Raw genomic sequence first — 11,050 nt, 5'->3', positions numbered from 1 at the left:
CAAAACTATTACTTTTTTTTAGAAACTAAATAAATGAAGAGGTGGGATCCTGATTTTCAACCCACCCACCCACCTAACCTCCGAGACAGTAAATTGAACAAGTGAAAGAGAAATATAAATAATTGTATCAAGACCACCAGACCAGATGACACGACACAAGACAAAGACAACTAAAAGCAAATTAGGATTAAGATTATATGAGGGAGTGAGTTTATGAGGAAGCCATGCATCTCTATATATATATATATAAAAATTTGATATATCTCTATCTATTCTTATGTTATCTAAACAAATGCCCATTGATTCCCTTTCTCTTTTACTCCTGTATTATTTTCCTTTTTCAAGCAAGCTCTTGGATTAAATTAAAAAATAAATAAATAAATCATTTTCTTGTCAATTTTCTCGGAAAGCAACTTCCATTTTCCTGCACTTTCTCCGCTCGATCTCTCCATTCCTACCTCTTCCCCTCTCCGCTTTCAGTTTTCAAACTGGGTCGGTCGGTGAGCCTTCCACTTGTTTACTACTTCGGTGTTTGATAAGAACCCAATTTCCCCCCTTCGTCTTCCCAAATCATCTCCATCTCACAATCACCTTCTCATTCCGAAACCAGAACAAGCTAAGCTCATGTGATGTGAGGATTCCATCTCCATGGCCAAGAGGCTCCATCTTTACTGGCTCTCTTTCTTTCTCTGTTTCCTCTTCACAAACCCACTTCTCTCCCAGACGGACGAATTCATCTACAGAGGATTCAAGAACCTCCGCGACCAGAACATAAGCCTCTCCGGCGTCGCAGAGATTCAGAGAAACGGAGTCTTGAAGCTCACCAACGACACGCCCCGCCTGATCGGCCGCGCCTTCTACCCAAATCCCATCAGATTCAAGCCCTCCCCAAATGACAAAGCTTTCTCCTTCTCCACCGCTTTCGCCTTCGCCATCATTCCCGAGTACCAGAAGCTTGGCGGCCATGGCCTCGCCTTCACGATCTCGCCAACCAAGGACCTTAAAACCGCCCTTCCCAGCCAGTTCCTCGGCCTTGTCAACGCCAACGACAACGGGAACTTCTCCAACCATTTGTTCGCCGTCGAGTTCGACACCGTCCAGGATTTCGAGTTCAGGGACATCAACGACAATCATGTCGGCATCGACATCAATGGACTGATATCGACCGCTTCTACGAATGCTAGCTATTTTGAGGAAGGCGATTCGACGCCGAAATTCCTGAATCTCAAGAGCGGGAAGACGATTCAGGCCTGGATCGACTACGATTCCGGCAAAAAGGAACTGAATGTCACGCTGTCACTCTCCTCGACCAAACCCAGTTCCTCGGTCTTGTCTTTTCACGTCGATCTGTCCCCAATTCTGGAAGAATCCATGTTTGTCGGCTTCTCTGCTTCGACTGGTTTACTCGCGAGTTTTCACTATATCCAAGGCTGGAGCTTCAAGATCAACGGCCAAGCTCAATCTCTCGATTTATCTTCTCTTCCTTCTCTTCCGGGCCACAGACAAAATCAGACGGCCTTGATTATCATCCTATCTGTGTGTATTTTTCTCGCCATTGTTATGGCAATTGGAATTGGTTTTTACGTAATCAGAAGGATTAAGAACGCCGACGTAATCGAGGCCTGGGAGCTCGACATTGGCCCGCACAGATTCTCCTACAAGGAGCTCAAGCAAGCCACTCGAGGCTTCCGAGACAAACAGCTCCTCGGATTCGGCGGATTCGGCCGAGTCTACAAAGGAACGCTCCCCAATTCCAAAACCCATGTCGCCGTTAAGCGAATTTCGCACGAATCGAAGCAGGGTTTACGGGAGTTCGTCTCCGAGATCGCCAGCATTGGCCGGCTCCGCCACAGGAACCTCGTCCAGCTCCTCGGATGGTGCCGCCGCCGCGGCGATCTCTTACTCGTTTACGATTACATGCCCAATGGGAGCTTGGACAAGTATATTTTCGAGGAGCCCAGAATGATTCTGAGTTGGGAACAGAGGTTCAAAATCATCAAAGGCGTGGCCTATGGACTTCTATATCTCCACGAAGAGTGGGAGCAAACTGTTATTCACAGAGACATTAAAGCCGGGAACGTTTTGTTGGACTCGGAGCTCAACGGCCGGCTCGGCGACTTTGGGCTGGCGAAGCTCTACGAGCGCGGGTCGAACCCTAGCACGACCCGGGTAGTGGGCACGCTCGGGTACTTGGCGCCGGAGCTGACCCGGACCGGGAAGCCGACGGCGAGCTCGGACGTGTTTGCCTTCGGCGCGCTGATGCTGGAAGTGGTGTGTGGGCGGCGGCCGGTGGAGGCCAAGGCCCTGCCGGAGGAGCTGATTCTGGTGGACTGGGTTTGGGAGAAGTGGCGGGAGGGGGCGGTGCTGGAGGTGGTGGACTCGAGATTGGACGGCGAATATGACGAGACGGAGGTAGTGGTGGCGGTGAAGCTGGGGCTAATGTGTTCGAACAATGGGCCCGGGAGGCGGCCTACGATGAGGCAGGTGGTGAGGTACCTGGAGGGGGAAGTGGGGCTGCCGGAGGTGGTGGTTCCGCCGGGGGATGATGGGAAGGGCGGCGGGGGAGTGGAGTTTGAGGATTTCATGCATTCGTATCCGTCGTCGTCGGTGTATGAGAGGGCAAGCGTATGCTCGTCGGCGGGCGATGGGACTCTGGTGGATATTGAAGCGGGGACGGGTTCGCCGCCGTTGCTGTCGGCGGCCAGGGACGGGAGGTAGCGTCTGGTGGGGGTGGGTGAGATGGTAGGTGTTCTTTGTCACGGTTCCTTCTTTCTTGTAAATATTATCAATTATCAGTTTAATTTTGTACAATATTATTAGTTTCTTTTACCATATCCAAAGCAGCAAAGATTGAAACAATTTGGTGAAGGCAAAATAGACTAATATATCTTAATTCTGAGTTAATTTTTAATTTTGTTCTGTTTTGACATTTATTTTAATTTGATCCTCGAATTTTTATTTTTATTTATATTCAATTCGGTAAGAATATATCCCAACTTATGATTGATATATCAAATAACAAATGTCAGCAAAAATGACTATTTTTGGGGCTAATTTTCAATAAGCACAGCCATAACGATGACATTTTGTCTTATTATTACACAAAGGCAAAATGACGCCATTTTGCTTGTGCATAAAATCTCCTTATTTCGTGACTTAGGGTATCCAAAAAGAGAAGGTCGACAACGGAGTAGTATGATAAAGAAGGAACGACAATAGCGACGACAAAGGAACCAATATGCAATTCGAGCAAAAGAGAGAAGTTGGCTTGGTCGAGTGATTACTTTTGAACCTTACACATTGCTTTTTTTGTCACCGTTGAACCCTGTCTATCACTGTTCCGTGCGTCGCCTTTGATTCTTGTGCTACTTTGTTGCTGTCGTCGTCTTTCTCTTTTTGAAAACCTTGAGTTGTGAAAGAAGAGGGTTTTATGCACAAGAAAAACGTCATTTTATTGTGTAATACGACAAAATAGCATTGTTTTGGCTGTGCTCATTGAAGACCAACCCAAAAACGCTATCATTTTTGCTGACGTATCCATTATTTGACACATTAATCGTCGCGTAAATTGGGGTACAAGCTTGTTGGATCAAGTATAAAATTGAAACAAAAGTGAAAGTTTGATGATCAAATTGAAGTAAAGATCAAAACAGGATAAAATTAAAAATTAACCTAAAATTCAAAACATATTAGTCTATTTAGCATTTCTTGAATTAGTATAAAGAAATGAAATGGATTATACACTATGGTAAGTGGAGTCCACCTTGTTTGTTTTGGCTCATTTCATCTCATCTTTATAAAAATATAAAAATTAATAATTTTAAAATAAATATTACTTATATTAATATTAAATACTATCTTTCATTGATAATTGGATAATAATAGAAAATACTAATTATATAAATAATTAAATTACCGAGAGAATGATCGAAGACGTCAAATTATAAAAATGCCCTCAATTAATTTGTCATTACTGTCTCTGAATGAAGTCCAATCAAACTAAGCTCGATTGGGCTATTTTCATCTACAACATCTCGATGATTGATCAGACTTTATCATTCGATGAAGTTCGATTCGGCCATCAAACATATTGTAGCACGATCTAATAATAATACATCAAATTATGGAATGTGGATGTGGGAGAGGGCGACTGTTGTGAAGGTCAATTCCTTTGATACTATTGATGGAGAGAGTGACGGGCATTTACCAAAAACAGACATGGACATGGACATCATGTTCATAAAAATTTAATGTGATATTTTGAGTGTTACTACTACTGAAAATAAAATTGAATAACTATTTGAATGTTTATGCAATTATCCTTTTATTTTATTTTATTATATATGTTTTTGTTCTTATGTTTATATGATGATATGTAGAGTACAAAATGCATTAGCCAATAATGTTTTGATCCAGTGGCCAAAGTAGATACTAATCAGAGCTTGAACTTCATCAACAGGCAGAGACTCCAAAAAACATTGAAGCCCATAAATTCATAGTGTTTAGCCATAATGATGTACATACTATTACTACTACTACTACTACACTAGCAAAGCAAGCATCCTTATCCTTTAAAGGGCTTACTCAATTTCCGGGTATATTACCATGCATGGAAAGGCAAAGTTGGGCGCCTTATGCACTGGAGGACGACGTCGTTTATAATACCACTATGCAGTCTGCAAAGCAACACTCACCTTCTAAGCAGGAGCAGCACATTCTCCGGAGAGTAAAAACAACCCCTTCCCCTCCCCCCATCATTGCATAACAAATAAAGAAGAAAGAGTTTTGCTTGCTACATTGGGCTAGCTCACTCCCCTGTCCTCTCTTCCCCATTTTCCTCTTCTTCGCATTTCACTCCTTGAAAAATTTCGTAGTCATCAAAACCTGCAGGTGGGAGAAATGTGGGTCAGCAGAGCTCGGGACAGAGCTTGACAGGATTAGGAAAAAGCTGCCATTACCTGCACCTAACTCCTCCACATCATCAGTTGACGGTCCCAGTAGCACCGTGTTGCCCAAGGGCGGATCAACTGCCATCCAATCCCGGTTCCCAACGCCCTCTGACCATCCCTCCTTGGCCACAACCCAGTCTCCAACGATACTTATGTTATCCAAGGAAATGGGATCGATTGCATCCTGTTCTTTTTCGTTTCGGGCCCTGTAAAGCAACACGTAATGCAAGGGTACCTTTTATCTTGCAACTGTAAATAACTTATTCTGTAACTAATACGCAAAAGATCATTTGTGCCACTTACATTTGTTTCAATTGCAAGTTGTAGTGAACAAAAACAAGGTCAGTAAGCCTCTGACTCTCAAGGCAGTTCCTTGCTTCATGCATTTGTCGAATGGTATTCCAGTTTGGCTTACACACCATCAAACTGCAGGTTTGGCTTAGAATACGGATAGCCAAACGAGCCAAATTTGGGCAGCCCCCACCATACGTTGACCACCATTCGTCTAAAATAATCAAAATTTACAAGAACATGAGCAGCGTATGAAATAAAGTAGGAAATATAGCTCAAAAATAAAATCAGCTCCACGTGCAACATGCTTTGACAAGAAGGGTTTGGAGCAAGCGGTTTGCCCCAAGTCGTTATGGATATTATTAAGCCTACCCGATTCAGTCCATGGTTCATACCCTGCAGGCCGGAGCCCTGACCCCAACAGAGAAAAATACTCAAAAAAAAAAAATACAGAAATGTTAACTGATGCTTCTTCTCAAATCCCCATATATCTTAAAAAAAAAAAAAAAAAAGGCGAAGAATAAAACGTTTGTGATCCATTAAGTAACAAAAGAGTTAACGGTCAAACCCCAGTCTGACCCTCCCTACCAAAAGAAGAAGAAGAATATTAAAAGGAAGAAAATACAACACAGCGCATACAATCACATTTTTCCAGCAAAAAGCAATGCACTGGATAATGATAATTGCAAATTAGTGGATCTGCTAAATCATTAATAAGTTTTGAGTTTGGAAGTCCAATACAAGTATGATCGCTTTATAATGTGAACTTGAAAACATATCAGGTTAGCATATTAAAACATCCGTGCCCTTAATCATCCATACATGTAACCCAATTCAAAAACCTTTCCGTGATTATGCTCTTAAACCTCTCTTTACAACTAATTTTGAATTTCTATGTGCATCTAAATACCACCCAAAGATAACCTCCGTAAACTCCAGCCATGCTCACAATTTCACCAAAAGAGTATCAATGGACCTAGGGACAAATTCTGTTATCACACCTCCATCATACCCACTAAAAACATTGTAATCAACATTTGTCTGGGGTAACAATAAAAAAAGAGACAAACAAACAAGGAATGAAAGAATGGGAAAAGTTAAAACGCGTAAGCCAATTTTTATTGGTCTAATTAAACTTTCCCCGTTCCAACATGGCTGCCCCATGAATGGTTAAAGGCATGGAAGATCTATATCTCCCCAAAGATATCAAAACTCTAGGCTTGCGAATTATAGACAAACTAGAATAGCAAACAAACAAAACTATTATAACAAAATGAAACAATTATAGTTAGTAGAAGGACGCTCACCAGGGAGTAAAGTATCTCTGGCTCTGATTGCCATCTTCCGCGCAAAATCCCCTACAGCATTATGGTAGGAGGATATCTCTTTCACTATCTTATCCTGGGTTTTTGGGTCGGGAACCAACTTCTCTATGCAATCATACACAGACGATCTAATGTGATGGTTTAGATCCCCCTCGATACTAAAAAAGAACTTAGGATTGAGGTAGAAACCTGCAGCATGAAGAGGATGACTTTGTAGTTGCCCCCACCTTTTATCTATAATATTCCAATAAACCAAATAATCTTTCCTTTCAGGCAATTGCTTCTTAATCGATTCTTTTGCTCGATAAATTCCTGCATAAACATACCCCATTGCAGGCCTCTTCTCACTGCCAACCAACCTCAAAAGTCGCAATAGTGGATCGGTCAAACAGACAATTAACATGCAGGAGGACCAAAATGACTGACCACTGATATGATCTAACATCGCAAGTCCCTCTGGCTTCTTTGAATACGGACACTCCATCCACTCCTCAGAAGTAACCATTGATTGCAAATTGTGTCTGATATTTACCATTCTATTTAAGGTTGTGAAGTCTGTTGCAATGTGAGTAGCTCCTACATCAACTAAATCAACACCAAAAGTATACCTTCTCATCATATTCAATACAACACTGTGGTTGTATATAAATCTTGACATGGATTTAGCTTGCTCGAATATTACATTTATCCAGTCAAGTTTTTTAAAATCCTCAAGAATCAAATAAATGCAATGAGCCGCACAAGGAGTCCAATAAACAGTAGGCAATGCTTCGGTCAATCTTTTTGCAGCAACAGAATATCGCTCTTCAGAATGAGTGATCAGTTGCAACACGTTCCTGATTCCAGCTTCTTCTACCACTTCCTTAAGCAATTCATAAAGAGCATCTGGGGAATTCATAGTGTCAGAAACATCCACAGACCTCAAAAATGTTATTCCCTCAGGACAATATGCCAAAAAGTTCACTATCGTTCTACCATTCTCAGAGACCCATTCATCAACCAAGACAGAACAACCGGTCTTCGCCCATGTCACCACACATTGATCAGTGTCATTCCTCACTTCCTGAAGCGAACTCTTTAAAATACAGTTGCGAAGATCATGATAAGAGGGAGCTACGACTCCCATTCCTTGAGAAGCAATGGCATCAATCATTGGTTGGAAATAGACCGACTTCGCTGCATCCAAAGGGATTCCAACATCATAAAGGAACCGTCCTACTGCCATACTAACTTGATTGTTTGCCCTTTTTGCACCAACTGCAGTATTGCTGACAGTAATTAAAGCATTCGAACTAGGATTTGCAGAAAGAGAGGCTTTTCTTATTCTGCCTTTCTTTCTCCTACCTCCACCTTTGTTATTCATCTCTTCTTCTCGATTCACCAAGAAAGTAGAACTCGGTTCAACTGTTTCAGGAACAGCATCCAATGCAACTTCAGTATTCAAACCGCACTGATTGGTAAAAGCGTCTACCTCACCAGTGGATGGATTGAAATTCGACATCTCTTCCACAATTTTCTGCTTCTTCCTCTTCTTCGCCACAACACCGTTTAAGCTCTCCTGCATCTGAAGGCGAACATCGGGCTGAACTCTTAGACAGGTCGACGCATTACCCTTCTGCCCAGCAAGATGCTCCTTAATTCTATGAATCCCACCACCCTTAAAGATTTTCCCACAGTACAAACACTTGAGCTGAACCTTCTCCCCATTCTTAAACATCTGACAGTGCTTCCATGCCGGGTCATGCTTCTGCGGAGTAAGCTGCACAGGCTCCAACCCAGATGTCATTTTTCTACCTTAACAATTTTACATATGCGGAAACAGAGCGTCTTTGCAAAAAACGGCGAAGGGGAGGATACATACAAATACGACCCTCCTAAAGCAGCAAGCCTCGTGCACTCGGGACCCCTCAAGAACTTTGCATATGTCCAATGGCTACTCCGAAAAAGAACTCTCTTTCATTCGAAATTAAGCAAAATAATGAAGACCCTTGAACCGCAATACGGCATGTGACAAAACCCAAATCTACTGCTTTGAATTACACAAAATCTATTCAGCAAAACGAAGATTGAATAGGACGAGAAAGGGAGGGAATTGGACTTACTTTGTATTAATCCTTGATGTGCTTTGAAAGAGAGAGAGAGCGAGCGGCTAAAGAGAGACAGGGACCGAGTTGGGGAGGTTTCGTGAGCCTATTATATATAGAAGAGATGAGAATCGATGGTTAACCGGATGGACCGGTTAGGGCAGCGGTCAGGGAGCGTGGTTTCGCTTAATTAGTTCGGGTTTCACCGGATGATCCGGTCAACTCGCGCCGATAATTCCCAAATGGGCCGGGTTACGGTGCGGAGAACCGGAAGCTTCAGTCACCTGGATCCCAAGCCGGAGAAGGTCAGACGCCGGTTAGGCCGGCCGGCGGCCGACTATTTTCTGAACCGGACCGACAACGAGGACAAAGGCCTGAGATTTCTCATCATCCTTCGGCTTGTTTAAGGTATGATAAAAACTGGATCTTGGGACTGATCTCCGTCTCTCTTCGTTGGCGTTCGACCCTTCGGTTTATGCTTTTCATGATTCTTAATCGGATCGAACTGTTCATTCTGGGAGTATGAAGAATTACGCTCGATCCAGAAAGCAGAAGTTTATGGGTAGGGCTCAAATCGGTTTTGTGGGGCAATTGAATTTGCGAAATTGCAATGGATGCGAACACATGTTCGGTTTTTCCTTCTTCCAGTAAACAACATGATCTGTTTAAGATAATATAATTCTAATTCTAATTCTAATTCTAGGTGCTTAACTGCAATAAATTTAACCAAATCTTGTGTCTCTATGTTCCTTTTTTTTTTTATCCCTCTTTTTCTTTTATTTATTTATTTATATGTTTAATAAAAATAAATATATATATATTACTTCACCTTCTGAATAAACCTATATTACGTCTCTAAATAAAAAAAACTATCATTATAATTTTTCTTTAAATACAAAAAATTATGAGTAAATTATTTCCAAATTTTAGCGATTCTTTCGTTAAATATGATTAGAAACATCAAAAATTAAATCCCAACAATTAAGGAAATGGATTTCACAGTGTGTCAAACAATATAATATGGCCTTAAATTCATAAAAACAAACTTATAGCATAATATAAAGTTTTGGACTTTTCCCCACATAAAAAGTTTATGTGGAAATTCAACAAACAAGTTTTATTTTTCTTCTTTTGATATATTAAGCTTTTAAATTATGAAAAACATAATTACTAAGGTTAAGGTTGTGTTCTCTTTCGTATTTAATTTTTATTTTTAAATTTATTTTTAATTTTATGTTTTGATTATCTATTTTTAAAAAACTAAAAACACTTTTTGTTTATCATTTTGAAAAATTATTTTTTAAAACAGAAAATTAAAGACATGTTTCTTTTGAAATTTTAAAAAAAATATTTTCACTCACTATTCTCCTCTCTATTTCACTTACTATTTCATTATTTATTATAATAAATTTCAATTCTATTTATTTTACCTTATCTATAATTTTCACACATATACAAAATTAATAATCAAATACACAACTTAATAACTAAATACACAAAATAATCAAATACATGCATAAACAAAATAATTAAATATACACATACATAAAATCAATAATTAAATATACAAATTAATAACTAAATACACAATATCAAAATCTCACAAACCCACTTAAGAAAATTTGGTATCCACTTTCTGGAGATTCCAATCCAAAATTCAAAGGAAACCATGAAGAAACCACAAAGCAATCATTGGTCACAAAAAAACCCACGTCACTGATGTTGCTGCTCATCTCCACCGTTGTCGCTACTGATGCTCGTTGTTATCGCTGCCTTCGTTGGTCACCGCAGTTGTTTTGGTTTTTCTCCAAGCGATTCAACTTGCCCTGTGTCTAGCTATCATCAGATCTAGTGGTCATTGATTGCCGTTGGAAGAAAGGAGAGAAATGGTCGCCACTGGATCTACTACTATTGATGGTTGTTACAACTGACTACGTGCAAGAATGAGATGACGAGAGATTCTGGGTGTGCGAGATTAGAGGGGAATGGGGGATTGTTTTTTGTATTTTGGTGTTTTCAACGTGTTTTGGCTAAAAACACTTAAAACAACAAAAGGTTTTCTTTTCAAAAAAAAAAAATTTCAAAAATGGATTTTTGAAAATAGTAAAATAAACGCATTTTTAATATTTTGAAAAATTAAAAACTCAAAACAAGTTGAAAACAGTAAAGTGAACGCAACCTAAGTTTTTAAAGATAAGAAAATTTATAACAAGAGTAAAACGAACAAAAAGCAATTGTTTGTCTTTGTCCTATAAGAATATGAGTATGAATGTATTTGCAAATTTTACAATCAAATTTGGGATCTAACGAGGAATTTCAAATTGTTGAAAATGCGAAGGTTTGATAGTTAATGATTGCAGATATTAGCATATGAAAAAACAATGATACACAGTCTGAAAAT

General features: G+C 40.2%; 2 protein-coding genes across 4 annotated transcripts; one reads left to right on the top strand and one right to left on the bottom strand.

The window, feature by feature from the left end:
* The first annotated feature begins 361 nt into the window (after positions 1-361).
* Positions 362-2,875, top strand: LOC127811202 (L-type lectin-domain containing receptor kinase S.4-like). The gene has a single exon (XM_052350910.1). The coding sequence runs from the start codon at positions 649-651 to the stop codon at positions 2,716-2,718; it is 2,070 nt and encodes a 689-aa protein (XP_052206870.1). The 5' UTR covers positions 362-648; the 3' UTR covers positions 2,719-2,875.
* A 1,478-nt stretch (positions 2,876-4,353) lies between these two features.
* On the bottom strand, positions 4,354-9,293 carry LOC127811184 (uncharacterized). 3 transcript variants are annotated; one of them, XM_052350904.1, is made up of 5 exons: positions 8,427-9,293; positions 6,548-8,324; positions 5,253-5,454; positions 4,959-5,155; positions 4,354-4,884 (listed from the first exon to the last, which is right to left on the bottom strand). In XM_052350904.1, exons 2-5 carry the CDS (start codon positions 8,280-8,282, stop codon positions 4,808-4,810), a joined length of 2,211 nt encoding a protein of 736 aa, XP_052206864.1. In that variant the 5' UTR covers positions 8,283-8,324; positions 8,427-9,293; the 3' UTR covers positions 4,354-4,807. The 3 variants fall into 3 exon arrangements, with proteins under 3 accessions (XP_052206864.1, XP_052206857.1, XP_052206853.1); XM_052350897.1 differs by having other exon boundaries at positions 6,548-8,591; positions 8,668-9,293; XM_052350893.1 differs by having other exon boundaries at positions 6,548-9,293.
* Between the last annotated feature and the right edge of the window lie 1,757 nt (positions 9,294-11,050).

The sequence above is a fragment of the Diospyros lotus genome, chromosome 1 (genome assembly GCF_014633365.1).
Source record: "Diospyros lotus cultivar Yz01 chromosome 1, ASM1463336v1, whole genome shotgun sequence".
Taxonomy (NCBI): domain Eukaryota; kingdom Viridiplantae; phylum Streptophyta; class Magnoliopsida; order Ericales; family Ebenaceae; genus Diospyros; species Diospyros lotus.
This window is presented reverse-complemented; position numbering and strand designations above follow the sequence as displayed.